Raw genomic sequence first — 18,597 nt, forward strand, 5'->3', positions numbered from 1 at the left:
CTGTGACAGGGGCTAACCATTACCTCTCAGCAAAAGCCCTGATCTCCCAGAGCTCCAGCTCCTCCTCGGCCACCCAGCTTTCAATGACGACAGGGCCTGTTTGCTTGGGTGTCTCCGGTCTCTTTGGCCGCAGGGCACTTGATCGAAGGCCTTTCCGCTGAGGTGTGGGTGTTTCTAGTGAAAGAAATCAGATCGTTTTCAGCAATATTGTTCCTATGGAGTTCTTCTGACATCTATTTCATGAGGCATGGTGGTTGGCAAATGACATCTTTTAATTTGAGATACATATCCCAGGATGCCACCACCAGCCAAACTTTTCGCTTTAAAGTGCCAGATATTGCCAAATCCTTGAGACCACACAGGCCAGACGGTCTACACTGCACGTCTGGACCGCAGTGCCCAAGTGCCAGCAGCACCCACAGATGGCTCCGTGCACTGACTGGCTGCTCCCCCAGAGGACCCAGGCTCAATTTCCAGCACCCACATGGGAGCCACCACTGTCTGTTACTTCAGTTCCAGGGGATCTGACACCTTCACACAGACATACATACAGGCAAAACACCAGTCCACATAAAGATGATTAAATCATCTTTTAAAAGCATGAGTGGAAAACCAAACTCTGTGAACTGCATGCAGCCATGTTCCGATGAAACCACTTGTGAGAGCCGAACAGTGGTCACGGCTCCTCAGACATGGCAGACTAATCCTGGGGAAGGCATGTAAGCCTCACACGACCTTCCTCTCTGTCTGGAACTCTGTTCCCTATCCTCTCTCCACATGTGAGTAAGAGCAATTCACTGCTGAGACTGTAACAATTTCTGTCAAGGGTTTAGCATGTTGGCATTTTTTTAGCTGTGACCCTGGGGAAGAGAGTAGCAAGCTCCTGGCAATAACCCTCTCCAGAGATAACATGAGGCTGCTCTTCCTTGCCTCTCAAGGAAGCAAGGCTGGTAACCATGTAGGTGCTGGGAACTGAAGCAGGTCCTCTGCAAGAGAGAGCAATAAGCACTCGTAACTGCTGGGCCATCTCTCTCGCCCTTAGTCCACTTTTTGAAGAAGTCTCACTCTGTAGGTCTGTAGGCCAGGCTAGTCCAGGACTCACAGCAATCTCCTGTCCTGGAGGTTGTCAATACAGGAGCAGTATGTACCGTCAGGTAGGTAGCCAAACCTCCATAAATAGAACACGAGAGGCCAGCAACGATGCGTTTTCTTCTACCTCTTACCTTTTGGTGCTTCTGGAACTCCAATGGGGCAAATGATCTTCCTGATACAATACTCAGACCGGATGCCATAGGGACCCACGTCGCGCCTCTTAATTATCTCTGTGGTGGTGATTTCAGTTTCAGATGTTTCTGTGGGAACACGATTTACACACTGTTAAGAACCACCTGAAATATGAGGAAACCTAGAAGACGTACCACTTGGTGCTTTGTTAGAGGCGTGAGTCTGAAATGACCTGGGTTATTATAACCAGAGCATCACTGCTTGATGACAGCGGCCGAGTGTCTCTGGTCCTCCAGCGGCTTCTCTCGGGTGGTGTTTGTCCTTCAGTGATGGCTCCCACTGTGCTGCTAAGGCGGGTCATTCCTTTCCTTTCTGACACAAGGGTTTCACTCTATAGCCTAAGGTGGCCTAGAACTCAGTGGCGCCCAGAAAGGCAGCAAATTTGTGGCAACCCTTCTGCCTCAGCATAAGTAGCAGGAAGAAAAAAAATTAAGTGGAAAAAACCAATGATATACTGTCCAAGTTTATTTCCAGAAGCAGCACCTAATCAAAGCAAGGCCTGAGGGGGGCTCCAGGGCTCAGGACTGTCCGGTGACTGGCTGAGCGACTGCTTTGGGTAACGACCATCGTGTGAACATTTAGGTGAGTGTACGTGTGCTGACTGACCTATCATCTGAACCTTGATTTTATGGCACCCAGAAAACTTAAGGGTAAACTTCTATAAAATAAGGTAAGTATCTAATAAATTCAGTGAGCAGCACATGATTTTATTTTATTGCACTGCTAGGGGTCAAACCCAGAGCCTTGCATATGCTAGGCAAGTGCTACAGCCATAGACCCAGACCCACTTTAAGTTTCTTGGGTTGGTTTTTTTTTGGAGACAGTTCTTCTAGCTGGTCTTGAGCTGAGCAGCCCAAGCGGGTCATGAATTAGATCCTCTTGCCTCAGCCTCCTAAGGAGATGGCATTGTAAACCTGTGCGGCCAGGTCTGGCTACCTTTTTGGCTACCCAATCTCATATAATCTTAGTTGGCCCTTTTTGGACCATTCATTCTCCCGCTTCCTGCCCCTCGGTATGAATGTTTCAAGCATGCACCACCAGAACCAGGTTACACAACACAACGCAGGTCCTCATGCATGAGATATGTATGCACTTCAGCCTGCAACTAAGCTACATCCTTAGCCTGCATCTTTAAACTTAAAAGTGCAATTCCCTTACCTGTCCGTGTAGACCCTCCTCCTGGCGGAGCCTTGGCTGCCATGTCATCCCATCTCAAACTGGCCCACAGTAACCGTAGCATCAGGCTCACTCCTGCTAAGGACTTTACCGTTTGAAGTCTATACCTGAAAGGACAGCCCAGATCAACTACATACAAACACACAGCTTTCACACTCTCTTCGCTTCCTCTCTGAACCTGTAGGACATGTTTCTGGCACTGACTGGGACCTCAGTACCTGTGACTTGTAGACTCAGGCATTACAGCCTTTAAAGTAACACCTTTGGGTTTCCAGGATAATGTGCTCTTAACAATTTTAAATCATTGAGACTCATTTCCAATGCCACAGAAATAAAATGTAAGGTATTTTATCTTAAGACTGAAAAGACAACTTATAAAGATCTTTATATTATTCTATAAAATATCTGCATGAAAAATACAGGAAAAAACAAAACAAGTAACCATGTTACTAAATTTGATAGGAGCCTTGAAGAAAAATCATGATAAAATAGTTTTTGCTAAAACAAAACAAAAACCTAAAAATGTTTATATTTTCTCAAAGAGTAAAACAAAACTAAAACACTCTGCAGAACCTTTTCTAATTGAACAGAATTCTGAGGTTCAAGGTAGCTTTTCCAAACATGAACCCCTGCTCATAAGTACAGCAAATACTGTGAGCGTAGCAATGCTAGCTAAGTTTGGCGCCTGTGAAGAAATCCATTACCAGAAGCGTCCATTCCCGCATCAGCTACTCAAATGAAAAGAAGGGACCCTGGACTCGTGTTCTCCCTTAAGCAACTGTAAAGTTGCTGAACATATCTTTCTTTTTTGCACCAACACTAAAAATGCATCTGAAAGTTAGTTTACTCAATTTCAATGAATATTTTATCCGCAAACGGAATTCACTGTGACATCTCTTTGCAGCGGCCAGCAGCTGTCAATTCCTATTAACACCTTCATAATTACATTTCCCTTTGGATATTTTCACATTACATGACATGAACACATTGGCTGAATGCAGTACAGAGGAAGCTTATCTAATGAAAATCGTTCCCTCCACTATCAGACAGAAGAAACCCGGGACAATTCTGCACGGGAATGGTAATGCTTTCTGTTACTATCATGTGAGGAAATGAACGGTTGCAGCACCCCTGTCAATTCCTAGCTCTACCTGGGAAACGTTTGCCTCGCCTTAATATCCCAAGCCTCCTTGACCCTGGACAGAGTCTTTAAAGTAGTGGCAAGAAGTTGAATAGTGTAGGGATAACCCAAGAGGGAGAAAGTGTCTGTCACTTTCAGGCCACACCCACAGAGAGTCTTGTGGAAGTCTGGTATGGCAGAAGGAGAACAAGCTTTGCTTTTCTTCTTTTCTTTTTCCCCAAGACAGGGCTTCTCCATGTAGCCCTGACTGTTCTGAATTTGTAGACCAGGCTGGCCTCAAACTCACATAGATCTGCCTGCCTCTGCCTCCCCGTGCTGGGACTAAAGGCGCGCACTACCACCTCTGGCAAGAGCAAGTACTTCTTATTCTCTCTTCCTCCTCTACTTGTTCTCTAGGGTCAAACAATAGCTTCAAATCCCCTCTCTGCCTGCCTTGCCTCACACATAAGACCCTCTTACCCACACTGCACTGAGGACAGAACCCAGAGTCCTAACAGTGATCGATACCCCCCAAAGCAACCCTATTTAAAATGCAGGCAATATCAGTGGATAAACACATCTCACTAGTTATCAGTCTGCTGATTCATTCACTACTCATTCATACAAACAATGGAGTGAGTCAATGTGTCAAGACTGTGAAGGAAGCTGAGATACAGAGATGTGTGGTAGAATCCACCTGCTAAGAGCTGTAAGAAAGGAAAGTACTTAGGTCTGCCATAGGCTAAAGCACGTGGTAATCAGATGACAGCACGTTTGGCTGACTGAAGGCAAGGGACACACATGTGTACACACACACACACACACACACACACACACACACACACACACACGAGAAGGAGCTAAGTGTGCAAAACCACACCACACACTTCTGGCATGCTACATCCTGTTATTATGGCTAGAGGGAGGGGGGTGGGTACAAATGGCAATGCCTGGAGAAGAAAGCCATGCCAAGGGGAAGGCAGAGGAGACTAGATACTACGGCTTCCTGCTCTCTTTGGGTTCCTCAGATGACTGCCACTCTCCTCCCTTCCCTGCAGTAGTCAGCAAGTCCCTCAATCACTCAGAATAGTCCCAGCAGAGGCAGGCACGTTAGCAGGACCCCTCCAGCAGCATTATGGAGAAGAACCACCAGTTGAAAAAGACAGTGACACGGAGTCATGCCAGGAAAACAAAGAGAAGGAACAGTTATGCACAGAGGTCAAAATTTATTGTACAAGTGTTAACTTTCCTATCGTGCTCAGCTTTAACATTACATCTGAAACTATGCATCATACATGCAGCTGGGCATCCGTGTAGTCTTAACTACTTATGAGGCTGAGGTGAGAGGGCAGGAATTTGAGACCAGCCTGGGCTGCAGAGCGAGACCCACAAGAACTATCCCTCAACAAATAAATAAGTAAACACAGAAGATTCAAGGGTTAGTATAAAAACAGACTTTACAAGAATCACTTTTGTGACAAAGTTTTTGTAAGTGCCCTAAAATCAAGAATAACACACATTTTTACTCATGATTCCATTTATCAGAAGCAATAGATGCTTATTTCAACTTTGACAACTAAGAATGACCAGGAAGGAATTTCTTTCCGTTATAAAATGAGACTGACAAGCAAACAGATGCGATGCCTGTCAGCATGCATCGGACATTGAAGTCAAGGTGGCGACACTGCAGCCATGCACAGGGCTCTGGTGCCCAGGCTCTGAGCAGTGTCCCCCAGCAGAACCACCTCTCACTTCAGAACACAGGGAGCAGAAAGGCCAGCCCCCTGCCTGCGGGGATCTTAGCTCAGCCACTTGTACGTACACAGTAACTTTTCCAGTGGGAAAGAAGTTACCTGCAGGGCTGTCAAGGATGCACTTTGGGCCGCTCTCAGTGAAGAAAGCGGAAAAGTGCAGAGCCATCCTACAACTCCATGAACTGCAATGAAGAGATCCTGGGTTCCCTGCAGGATTCTGCAAATCCTTCATTGCAGGCCCTGCAGAGAAAGTGTACTTTTCAGCTGTCTCTAGTGCATGTGCATGGGGTGACGACATCTTACTTCAAACCAACGACGAGGCATAAAATGAGCTCAGACAAACAACGAGAGAGAGGTCACTGGACTGAATGACTCCTTAGGGAAAACTGGCACTTACACTGGTTGTGTGGCCCTGGCTGACCCTAGCTAGCTGACGTAGTATGAAGGACATAAAGAAGGATGATGTTAACAGAAGCTGGAAATACTATGGCACTGAAAGGAAGTCTGGCACCACAGACAAAGGAAGTGCGCCACATCGTGTTGGAACGGTCGCGTAAAACCAACGGCAGCCAAAGCGCCCTGCCCACAGGCCCTGTTCCTCCTGCTTTGCTCATCCACTCAACCGGGGGGGAAAGATAGAGATGGGGGCATGAAAGGGACAGCACATGGACACACGTGTGAAATGCAAACAGCATATAAAGTGCTGGGCTGGGGTCTGGAAGACTTGGCCTCTATGGCCATGGGCAAATCACTACACCATAGACAATTTCTGAGCCCCCTTCCTAGTAACCAATGACTAACGACTATCTAACTAACACAGAGGGCCCAGAGCATTCTAAGTAAAATTAATTCTAAATAAGACATTCCTAAGGAAATGATAGTTTATCTTTCTGTCATAAATAACCAAGAACTCTAACACATACAAATAAATGTCACTAGGAAGGTCTAACATGATGGGCCTTATGAATTTACAGGCACGCTTTTTATGAATCCCGGGAAGTAATAACCCAATTCTGTGGTTGTCACGGTGCAGAGCAAACAGCATGCAGAAACTGGAAAGTTAGACTGTAGAGTAAGCTTGGCCTGTTCCTGTGGTCTCATGCATGCTAACGAATCCTTTACATTTTTGGCAAGTCCGTGGCTGTGGGTAAATTAGTCCCACGTACTGGCGGAGCTAGCAGCTTTCTGTATCTCATCTCATCACTAGCCCTGGCCGTTACAGATGTGAGCCCTATCTTCTGGCATCTCATTTTACTTAAAACAAACGCTTTAAAAAGCACCTCCCCTGCCCCGACAGCAACATTCTGAGGTACATACCTCCACGTGATGCCAAAGGTTGGTCTGGGAGAAGGGTATGGCCAGATATCCAAGGCGGGCTTTGCATTATAATTAAAGCACGGGACTTCCCGGATGCCTCCTTTTCTGGCCAGCTTTTTCAAGTCATCATTAGGCAACACGAATATGCTCTTTTTGCTGCTCTTGGTAACGAACTTCCTATAGGACGGCAGGGCTGTCCCTGAACGGGTCTTCTTGGGTCTTGAGAACTTCATGAGCTTTACTCGGTCTCTTGTGGAGTATTCTCTGCTCACTGTCATAGACGTCACCAGTGTGCTTCCTGCAGTGCTCAGGGAGTCTGTCACTGTTGTGGTGACCACGGTTTTACTCTGCTCCTTTACAGAGACGGTATCCACATCGCTGTCTGGGGACGGTGTGGAGAGCTTTGTCACAGTGGTGGTGGTAGTTGTGACAGTGGATCTGGCACAGTTTTCTGTGGAAGAAACCACAGTTTGCTTGTCCCCTTTTGCTACCTTAATGACAGTTTTTGATTCTGTGGCAACAGTGGATGTCATTGTGGTGACTTCTGTGATGACCGTCTTTCTTTGGGATTCTCCATTGACATTCTCATCTTTGCTGGAAGGTAGACCGTTTTCATCCATGACGTCTTTACCGAGGTTAGAGTCCTCTCCAGTAGTAATGGGAGACGGGGTAACTTTCTTAACCTCTGGACCTTCAGTTTCCATATCTTCTACCTGATTAAGTGAGTTCCGATCTGGACAAGGGGCTGGGGGTATGATTACCTGGGTACTGGCAGAGTCTTTGGTGGATGGTAGGGTATGGAGGCCATCTTGGTGATTACCTTTGGCATCTGAAGAACTCAGTGAATACGAGTTGGTTTCTGAAGTGTTTTGTTCACTGAACTCTTCCATAATGATGTCGCCGTTAACAAACGGCTTCACAGCAGATTCCTTCCCAGCCAGTGACTTGATATTTCCAGGGATGACTTTATTGATATTATTGACCTTTGGTTCAACGGCACCACTCATGACTTTACCATCAGAGACATCCTTCATGCCCGGTCCCTTCAGATACCCCTTAGCTTTACTATCTTTGCCATTTATTTGAAATTTATTTGCTTTCTGTCCTCTCTTTTCAGACTCTCGGGCTTCACTGTTCTTTCTGTCAGCGCTGTGTCTTAGGCTAACTTGGTCGGCACATCTGTTAACTGCTCTCTCCTCTGGCTTTTGATGCTGGCCCAGTTTCTTACCATTTGCTTCAGTTACCTTACCCTGTAGTCTGTTGTCACAATTTTCAGTGGACTTAGAAACTAACTGACATTTTGTCGGCTCCGTACTTTCCATGCCTTGGTCTGGAGTTATGAACCGTTTAGAGGTGGTGTCATTGCTATTCTGAACAACCATATCTTCTTCACTGCTGTCCCGCATATACATAGTACCAGAGTTATTTTCCAAAGTGCTATTATATTCAGAGTCACCACCTAGTCTCCCATCCAAGTCCATTGCTTTCGGGAAAGCCCGGGCATCTCTGTCACGGGGACTTTTAGGGACTGGTGCAGGTAAAGTACTCTTGGAAGAAGATGACACAGCAGTGCTACAATCGTCCTGTGGGAGCGGCTTCTTGCTCTTACAGATCAGAGTGCTACCCTCATCTGCACTGGTTGGTTTAGAGTCATCAGTCAAAGAGTCAGTCACTTTTGTTTTTGTCTGACTTAGTTCCAGTCCCTTACTGGTAGCTTCAGAGATCCTGGCATCTAGGTCGCTTTCAACAGAGTTCTGCCCCTGACAGGCTGGCCCCGGACTCTGAATGGAGACATCATCTAATACTTGACCTTTTGGATCAGGTTTGCCCGTGCTGAGACTAGGAGGACTGATGCCAAGAACCAAGGGATCACTCTGTGAGGCCCCCAGCCCCAAGTCCGCAGTGCCAGCCTGACTGGGAGTGGACCTCTGCTCCTGTCTAAGCAAGTCACCCTGGTGCCCTTCGTCTGCTTTTGTGGATACCGGAGGCTCAGAGGAGCTTTTTACAGCACCTGTGGGGGGCTTGCCTGCCCCTTTCACCCCACTCTCCAGCTTTAGCTTCTCAAGGCGCTGTTTCTCTTCCAGTGTAAATTGTCTAATCCTCCGTTCCAGAAGCCCGTCCAGCTTAGAGGACTTCGTTTTCTTTTTGTAACTAGTCCTTAGGTGGAAGCCCTCACTGACATTGACCACATCTACCTGTGCACTCTCCTCACTGTTCATATGTGACTCTGTTTTCACACTGTCATCGATCTCCATTGGTTCTTCCTTGAAGGGTTTGTCATTATCAGGATCTAAAAGTTCTTTTACATCTGTGAATTAAAGACATTAATAAAAATGTGATTTTTGGGGTTGGGGATTTAGCTCAGTGGTAGAGCGCTTGCCTAGCAAGCGCAAGGCCCTGGGTTCAGTCCCCAGCTCCTAAAAAAAGAATAAAAAAAAAAAAAAATGTGATTTTTTACTCTGAAATGAATTCATGAAGACTTTTTATTTCTAGAAGTATCTACTTTTTGTTATTTTCATACTTATAATATAGATCATGGTCACTGCTAAACTTTAAATGGGGCTAAAAAAAATAGATACATTTCAAATACTGGATAATTCTGAGTTTTGGTTCCTAAAATGATGGGATTTTACAGTGAGGGCTGACAGCCTATGACAGGCTACTGAGTACATTATGCCTATGATACAGTCAGTAATCAACTGTGCTGACCTTGAGGTGTGTCACCCACACTGGGGAAGCAGAGGCAAGAATAGCATGAGTTTGACATCCTGGGCTGTACAGTAAACCAATCTAAACAAACAAACAGTGAATTGTCTCTATCTTATTGAGACTCTTGTCTCAGTTGAACCCAGAGCTCACTAATAGACCTAGCCCATCTAGCTAGCAAGGCTCTGGTGTCAAGGCAGGCCACCAAATCTCAACTGGAATGCACATGCATTCTGAGAATATAGAGTCCCGGTCTTCATATTTAAACATCATCAGTCACACGATCCAGTGTGCCATCTCTCTAGTTTGCTTATGTGCTTTTAAAAAAAAAAAAAAAAAGGTTTAAACCATGTTTATTTCCATATCTCACTGGCCCTGAAGTTTCTCAAAAGCTTAGATATGGTTCCCACAAGACCTAGCAGTCCCACTTCATGGAGAAGTGGAAACCTGTTTCTCCATGGTTCTATACTCGGAGACCTCTACCGTATGAGGCTCTGAGTTTGATCCCTGGAACCCACAAAACAAATAAATGGACTGAATGTTTTTCCCAGCATCCAAGAGAACAAGCAGGAATCTCTGTATGTTTCAGGCCTTTCAGAGTTAACACACATACACTAAAGTCTAAAAATTTAGAGTTAATATTCCTAACAGCTAGAAAGCAGAAAGGTGGGCTAGAGAGATGGCTCAGCGGTTAAGAGCACTGACTGCTCTTCCAGAGGTCCTGAGTTCAAATCCCAGCAACCACATGGTGGCTCACAACCATCTGTATTGAGATCTGATGCCCTCTGCTGTGTCTGAAGACAGCTACAATGTACTCAATACAGAAGATAAATAAAATCTTAAAAAAGAAAGAAAGAAAGAAAGCAAGCAAGCAGAAAGGCTGGATTATTAACTGGTCAATGACCGGACAGATGAACTGTGGCTCCAACACAGTGGAGTGCTCTATGGAATACGCTATCATGTGGGTAAACCTTGAAAACATCATGTTGGATAAAGGTAGGCAACAGACTGTCTAATTTCACTGAACTGAACTGTCTAAAACAGAGAAATCCAGAGAACAGACCAATGGTGGGACAGAAAGCAACTTCCTTTAGCATGATGGAAATGCTGTCATTTGTCATAAATGCTGCCAAGTCCGTGAACATCTACAGTCCTTGCAGCTTGGCACGGTGAACTACGCTGTTTTAAAAGAGAGGTTGTGGAGCTTGCCGGTGGGAACCTGTCCCCGGCACTCATCACCCTGCTCTGCCTCCTGCCCCTGCTTACCGTGCTCCTCCTTCTCAGGCAACTTAGACAGCTCCATTGTGCCTGCCGTGGCCCCAGCTGTGGAGTCTGCGTCTCTCGCCTCACCTTTCTCAGAGTCACATTCTGTCTTCATTTTTTTTGGACTTCGTGGACTTTTTCTTTTATCTGACTCATCCTTATTTTCATCCATATTATTTTTGACTAAAAAAGAATCACATATATAGCCACGGATATTCACAATATTAGAATTTTTAAGATTATTAATTTATTTGTCTTTGGGCCTGTATACATATGTGTGCTCAGGTAACTCTTCGTGGTGAGAAGAGACAACCAAAGACCTACAGCCAAGGCTTTGAGCTCCTGAGGGTGGGAGCTAGGAACTAAACCATGGGATCTACAAGCTACTCTTAACGTCTGAGCCACACTACTTGTGTTTTGAAAATAATATTGCAATTACACAGCTGAATATTTTTAAACATTTTCTCCCATTTTTCTTTAACTAACATCTATCTATCAACGCCTTATGAATAGAGGTAACTGGAAAATCCCTAGAGCTCCTGGGCTGGAGAACTGGCTCAGCTGGCTAAGGGCCCCTGTGAGTTTTGCAGAGGAATCACTCATAACTAACAGTGGCTAAAAGCCCTTTTTAACTCCAAGGCCAGGAGACTCAATGCCCCTTTTCTGCTCTCTGTGGGTACTAGGTACGAACATGTAGTGCAAATATACACACGAAGGCAAACACTCATACATATAAAATATAAATAATCTTAAATTTAAATAAACTAGAACATATAACTAGTAAACCAAAACAGTAATTTTCCACATACTATTAAAAACTTCCTAAGAGGGGCTGGGGATTTAGCTCAGTGGTAGAGCGCTTACCTAGGAAGCGCAAGGCCCTGTGTTCGGTCCCCAGCTCCGAAAAAAAGAACAAAAAAAAAAAAAACTTCCTAAGAATATATTTATCTAAAATAAGGTCATTTTACTATGAAATCAAAGGAGGGGTCTTATTAAAAATAAATAAATATCCCACTGGGTCACTGGGTGGTGGTGGACACCTTTAATGCCCAGCACTGGGAAGGCAGAGGCAGGTGAATCTTTGTGAGTTTGGGGCCAGTCTGGTCTACAGAGCAAGTTCTAGGACAGCCAGGGCTACACAAAGAAACTATTTTGATTGCCTAGCAAGCACAAGGTCCTGGGTTCAGTCCCCAGCTCCAAAAAAAAAAAAAAAAAAAAAAAAAAAAAAAAAAAAAAAAAGAAACTATTTTGAAAAAAACAAAAACAAAGATTCCCCAAACCATGAGAATTGGAAACATTAAAGATTCTGCATTAGCTGTGTATGTTACAACAGTACAACAGTTGCTCACTAACCTCCTTCCAAGGGCTTCCTGTAGTTTACATTCGTGTTGCCTGGTAACTTGGGAAGGAACCTGTAAACGTGTGTCTTGCTAATCCAGCTCCAGCCGCCGTACCCTGTCACCCTGTACTCCTCGCCTTTCTGTTTCCACACCTGGTCAGAACGGATGAAGGACAACTGTTAAACACATGGGAGTATGAGAAGCGTCTGTCAAACGCAGGCTAAGGATCGGGCACACTAGGCCAGAGGGATGGCAGAACAGGGAAGGACAAACAGGCACAATATGCCTGCCCTCACAGACCCACAGGATGGAAGTGGAGAACCAAGTCCTACAAATTATGCCGTGTCCTGCGTGCATTTGTGCGTGTCTGTGTCCCTCACACACGTATACACACTCACATAAATAAAATTACAATAAAAGATTTGTACAAATCAATTAAATTTACCAAATAATTATATTTTTAGTAGCAATCTAAAGGTTTGTTAAAGAATTTAACTTTCCTATTAATTTAACAAGTTTTTTTATTTTATTTTTTTTTTTTTTTGGTTCTTTTTTTCGGACCTGGGGACCGAACCCAGGGCCTTGCACTTCCTAGGCAAGCGCTCTACCACTGAGCTAAATCCCCAACCCCACAAGATTTTATTTTTATTACTAATTTCAACCAATCAGTCTCAAATTCTGAGAAAGCCATGTATACACGTGCTCACAGCACCCCAGTAATTCATGATCCCGACAAAGCAGGACAGTGACTGCGTCCAGAATCCCGAATGCGCCCTGATGGAGCCCAGTGACAGTTACCTGGTGTCTCACTGGAAACGTGTATTTTACCCACGTGGCCTGCTGCATCGTCTCCTCCTCCTCCTGCTTCTTCTCCTTTTTTTTAACTTTCTCCTTTTCTTCCCTTTCAATTGATGTCATCCTATGTAACCTGAGAATACGCAGATTAAAAACTAATCACATTTAATTTTGAAAAATAAACAAAAAAAGATGAAAATTTGGAAGAGAATGGAGTGCTTAGTTACAACCCTACATCTAAGCCGCTCCCAACGGAGAGAAACAAGCAGCTGTATCTATCATTCTCTATCATTCTCTGAGAGATCAACCAAGATGTATCATTCCCACAAAACAAAGAAGGAGCGGCCTTTCCAAGCACCTCACCAAAGAGACGCCAGCTGCAGTCTTGTAAAGACCCACGCATAAGCCAACACTTACGGTCTGTAGGGCCCACTATAAACAGAATTCACACCGCACAAGCAGCAAGATGTGACTTTTAACCAGACAATACAGAGACTTGGAGAGCTCTCCTGCCGGGCAGAGACACCACCAACCACAAAGCCAACCCACGGCCTCATACCTTCTTTGACCTTGAGCATCAAACTTATAAACTTCGAGCCAAACTGGGAGGGAGACAATACAGTCCCACGCTAATGAAAGAAGTCACCATTGTCTGTCTGCTAGCCTTTCACATCTATCTCCTGTACAGTGCCTGTCTGGGTAGCTGTACAACTTCTCACTTGTCCTGGACTATGGGTCCTTCCCCTTATAGGAGGTCTTGCCAATTGAGGAAAGTTTCCATTTGTGGTGCAAATGTTTCCCTCAGCTCGACATCTCTCTTTTGAGTTTGATTATGTAATGGTTTTCAACTCAGAATTTTAAATACGTATGTTCAATTTCCTTTTCTATGGCACCTGGGTTTTACATATTTAAAAGAAAAGCATCAGACAGAAATATAAACAAATCCATGCTTTGCCCTTCTTCTATAAGCATTGTGGGTTTGTTTGTTCACTCCAGTTTTCCAGGTCTCTTCCCTGAACCATGTCCTCTCTGTTAGTGATGTGGTGTTGTTCAGCTGGGCTTCCATGTGCTCAGGCCGATTTAAGGACACCCTGAGAGCCCCGTTCTGCTTCTTTGGATTTTATATTTGTTGAGACATGATTTATGTAGCTATATGTAGCTCAGGCTAGCCTCAACCTCAATTGTCTAACCTCTACTACATAAAGATGAAATTAAAGGTGTGTGTACCTCAATTTAATACCTATTCTTTAAAGGAATATTTGCACTATTTAATGTGTAGATATGAGAGCCTGCATGAGTTTATATATACTTCATGTTTGTAGGAACCCATGGAAGTCAGAAAAATACATCAGATCCCCTGGAACTGGAGTTATAGACAGTTAGTTACAACATGAGTGCTGGGAACTGAACTCAGGTCTCAGGTCTTCCAAAGAGAAAGCAGTGCTCGTAACCACCGAGCCATCTCTCAAACACTGTTTTAGTGCTGGTTATTTCCTGAGACATGATCTCATGGATCCAGCTGTGGGCTAAGACTGCCCTGGAACTCCTGACCCACCTGGCTGGCCTCCATGCCCGGAGCACTGGGATTGAAAGCAAGTGCCACTGTGCCTGGCTTGTTACTTTCTGAGATTGGATCTCACCAAGCTCAGACCCTCAGACCCAAGGCTTTGACAACTTGTCTGTGTGCACATGTGTATGTGGAATGTGAGTGCCTGTGTGTACGTAAAGGGTGAGCTCTCAGATGCTCACAGCTGGTCAGGTACAGAAAGCAAGTGTCTGTGGATTGTTCAGTCACAAATGGAACAACTGCATCACCTCATTTCCTCTAAGACGCAGGGCCTATCTCAAAAATGCTTTTCACTTATGACTCAAGGGGCAAAGACACCGCCAATAGACTTCTCTCCATCTATTGATACCCATGGCACGCACAGATACACACACACACACACACACACACACACACACACAATTTAAAACAACAAAACCATATTTGGTCTCTTCACATCTCTATTACAGTTCTGCATCCTATGAATTACTGTGAACCAGGAAGAGACAGTCTTTACTGTGGACTCTCAGGCGTTTCCATGATTACTAATGGTCTACCATTTCTGAAGTATTCAATATCCACCACTCCCAAGGCTTAGAATTCACTCACCTGGTGTGTCCTAAAGACTCCCGCCATATCGGCAGCATCACAACCGGCTTAACTGCACATTCCAAAATTGCGAGAGCCAATGCAAACTCTCTGGGTTTACTACACATCTGAACGGCCTTGATCCAATTAGCCCTGTGTTTTAGAAGGAAGAAATCACTTCACTCAGTTGTTCTTAAGATTTTTATGCACCAGGAGCAGCACCAGGCATCACTCAGTCCTCCCAATTCCTCGACCTACAACATTCTTTAACTTTGGTCTCCACTTGACTCTAGGGATAAAATTCCAACACCTAAAGTTACTCAGATGTGAGTACAGCATCGGTACCTCTGACACACACATCTTCAGTTTCCTGCCCATTGTGACTTCACTGAACTCACTGGTAATAACATGTTAAGGGGCACGCCTATAAGGATCAATTTATAGGTATCAGCACATTTAAAGCAGTAAATTAATGTCAGTGTCCTTTACCTGTGGGAAGCCCAATTGGGGTGAAGAAAGGATGAAGGGATGTTGCTCTCCAGCTGCGTGATGGTGAGTCTCAGTGTGGAGATGGTGAGGACTTTGGACCCGTGAACAGACCCATTCCATTTGAACTCCCCCGCTGGAGTGAGACAGAATTTATGTGCAAGGTGCCTCCTCTTGTCATGGTCTTCCCTGTGCTGGTGCTTGTTGAGAGCAAATGAATTGGTAGAGTACTGATTGTGGTAGACGCGGTACTTCCCTTCCTGACCCAGCTTAAAATAATTGTTGATGTTCCCTTTCATGACCACCTCCTTTTTGGTGCTCAGCCGTGACACCTCTCCTTGGGAGTTAACCACCAGCACCTGAGGAGGAAAATAAGCATCATTATTTGTGTCAAGGATGCAAATTTTTTCTGGCCAACTGTCTTTCAATAATTGTAATCAATCATTCCAAATAGGCAACATCTTATGACTAAATGAACTTGAAATGCTAAATTTGGGGGAAGTAGGGCATTATAAAAAAGAGGGCTGGAGAGATGGCTCAGCGGTTAAGAGCACCTGACTGCTCTTCCAGAGGTCATGAGTTCAATTCCCAGCAACCACATGATGGCTCACAACCATCTGTAATGAAATCTGATGCCCTCTTCTGGTGTGTCTGAAGACAGCTACAGTGTACTTATATATAATAAATAAATAAATCTTTATAAATAAGTAGATAAATAAAAAAGGAAGGAAAAAAGAAAGAAAGAAAGAAAGAAAGAAAGGAAGAAGCAGCTACATTAAAGGTTGGAGGGGGCTTGGGTGGCCCCAACACTCAGAGGGCTGAGGTGGGAGGACCAGGAACTCAAGCCTAGCCCGAGCTACAGGGCAAAACTGTCTCAGGGTAGGGAATACAAGGGCCTGTGAAATAGCTTGGTGGGTACAGGTACTGGACATGAGTCCAGTGACCAACTGTAATCCCTAGATAACACAAGAAGGTGGAAAGAGAGAACTAACTCCACAAAGTTGTCTGGATAGCCCTCATAAATCTGGGCACTTGTGTGCATGCCCACATACTCATAAAATGTAAGTTAAACAAATAAAAACAAGGCAGGCGGCAGTGATGGTGCTCACCTTTAAGGCCAGCACTTGGGAGGCAGAGGTCCATGCATCTGAGTTGAGGCTAGCCTGGTCAGCTAGGGCTACACAGTAAAACAGTAACTTAAAAAGCAAAACAAAAACTCACAAAGGAGAAATGTATGCAATAAAGCTGAGTCTGTAATGTAATCTGCTCGCTGAATTTCTAATAAATGGACTAAATTTGGGTGTATAAACGTATTTACCATATTACAAGCCTAGCAACTGTGCTCTTGGTACTCACCACAGGAAAGAAAATTCATTCAAAGCTAGATTTATAAATTTCTTTTTTATCTATTTTAAAGATTTAAGGGTGCAGTCCACATGTGTGTCTGCCTGTGTGAACTGACGTGAGTGCATGTGCCCTTGGAGGCCACAGGCATTGGGTCCCTTGGCTGGAGCTTGGAGGTACCCATTGGAAGAACAGTCAGTCTTTCCAGGCCCTCTCTCCAAAGCACAACTATGACCCTTCACAGCGCACAGAATTTTGTTTTAATCAGAACACACCTCTTTGCCCTCCTTAAACAATTTATTTGCTTCATGGGCCGCAGCTGCCACCTGCTGACTCTTCAGCTGACTGAGTTTGCTCTCCGGGTTCCTCAGTCTGGTGATGATGCGAGTGGACCCGGACGTTCCTTTCCCAGTTCCAGGGGACTCAGAAACTTCTCCATTGGACTTGTCCAATCTGAAATCACCTATTATCAAATGAGAAGGCCACGAAGTAATGTGGACAGGAAGTAGGTAAGAACGCTTCACTCACCCAATACTATATGCCACCTATATTTAAAGTCCAAGAAGTAGGCAGATGACATCCTTTCACGGGCAAAGCAAATGTTATCAATACTTCAATGGTTTCCTCCACAGAAAACACCAAAAGTGAAAATACCATGACTTGTTTATTATTTTACTGAGACAGTGGAACTGGCTTTGAAACTCATCAACTGGAAAAGAGGGGCCTCCAGAAACTTGCAAATAACAAATGTTAACAACTCAAACACATACAAAATTGTTGCCTTGCATATCTAATACAATATGATTTGTATGTTAAAAGGAGAGTTAATTTTAGAAAGATTCCCCACTGAACTTCCCATAAATAGTAATAGTCTTGAATTTTAAAGGTAAGTGACAACGGAATTTTTCTCTGGAGAAGCTACACAACTATCTATGGAAACTCATTACGACAATTATTCTTTTTTTTTTTTTTTTTTTTTTTTTGTTCTTTTTTTCGGAGCTGGGGACCGAACCCAGGGCCTTGCGCTTCCTAGGTAAGCGCTCTACCACTGAGCTAAATCCCCAGCCCCACGACAATTATTCTTTTAACATAATAAGAATCTCTTAACATCTGCTTTTGATGGTGGAAGACTAAAATGCCCAGAAGCAGTTTCTGCTCTCTACATGCACATATCTCATGTCGGATATTGAACGTACCCCAGCCATTCATCACAATACACTTCCCATCAGCCAGAAAATTGAACAAGGCCTGATTTTTAATTTAAAGCTTAAAAAAAGAAATCAAACAGTACAGCATTAATAAATCAAAGGACAGGAATTTACCACACTATACAGACGGTGGTGTTTTAGGCAAGTAGAGACAGATGCAAATGGGTTGTTTACCCTTGGTAGGCTCAGTGTGTCCCTTCCCTACAATAGGAGCAGGGTGACAGGTCACAAGTCCCCTGTGGGTACAGCACCCAGACAGAACTGAACAGAGTACGTCCCCCATCCCACGAAGTGACTCTCCCAACCAGGCATCACACTAGGCTGTGTTATGTTTTGGGTTTTTTTTTATTCTTTTTTTCGGAGCTGGGGACCGAACCCAGGGCCTTGTGCTTGCTAGGCAAGTGCTCTACCACTGAGCTAAATCCCCAACCCCTGTGTTATGGTTTTTAAACCTGGTTTCTCCTCCCGGCTCATCTCCCTTGTCCTTTCTCTCGGAGGCTTCAACATGCTAGGCCTCGACTGAATCCCCAGTGTAGGACTCAGCCTTCTCTGTTAGTGAGGGTGTAAATTAGAGGCTGGTAACTTACATCTCTACAGTAGAAAAACCCCAGGAAATGTCAGGAAACGATAAGCCCCAATACCCCAAAGCAGAAGAGAAAATTCTGAGGAA

At 44.5% G+C, this 18,597-nt stretch overlaps 1 protein-coding gene across 21 annotated transcripts in view; it reads right to left on the reverse strand.

Moving 5' to 3' along the window:
• Positions 1–18,597, reverse strand: part of Bptf (bromodomain PHD finger transcription factor) — a 102,479-nt gene that overhangs the window by 33,855 nt on the left and 50,027 nt on the right. For 19 of the 21 annotated variants that reach the window (NM_001127535.2, XM_039087420.2, XM_039087415.2 and 16 more), the window contains 10 exon segments: positions 24–174; positions 1,224–1,352; positions 2,443–2,567; positions 6,652–8,959; positions 10,624–10,803; positions 11,974–12,112; positions 12,759–12,888; positions 14,911–15,042; positions 15,379–15,734; positions 16,995–17,182. In NM_001127535.2, coding sequence (NP_001121007.2) covers positions 24–174; positions 1,224–1,352; positions 2,443–2,567; positions 6,652–8,959; positions 10,624–10,803; positions 11,974–12,112; positions 12,759–12,888; positions 14,911–15,042; positions 15,379–15,734; positions 16,995–17,182 — 3,838 coding nt within the window. 21 annotated transcript variants of the gene reach the window in all.

Source organism: Rattus norvegicus, chromosome 10 (genome assembly GCF_036323735.1).
Source record: "Rattus norvegicus strain BN/NHsdMcwi chromosome 10, GRCr8, whole genome shotgun sequence".
In the NCBI taxonomy this organism is placed as follows: Eukaryota; Metazoa; Chordata; class Mammalia; order Rodentia; family Muridae; genus Rattus; species Rattus norvegicus.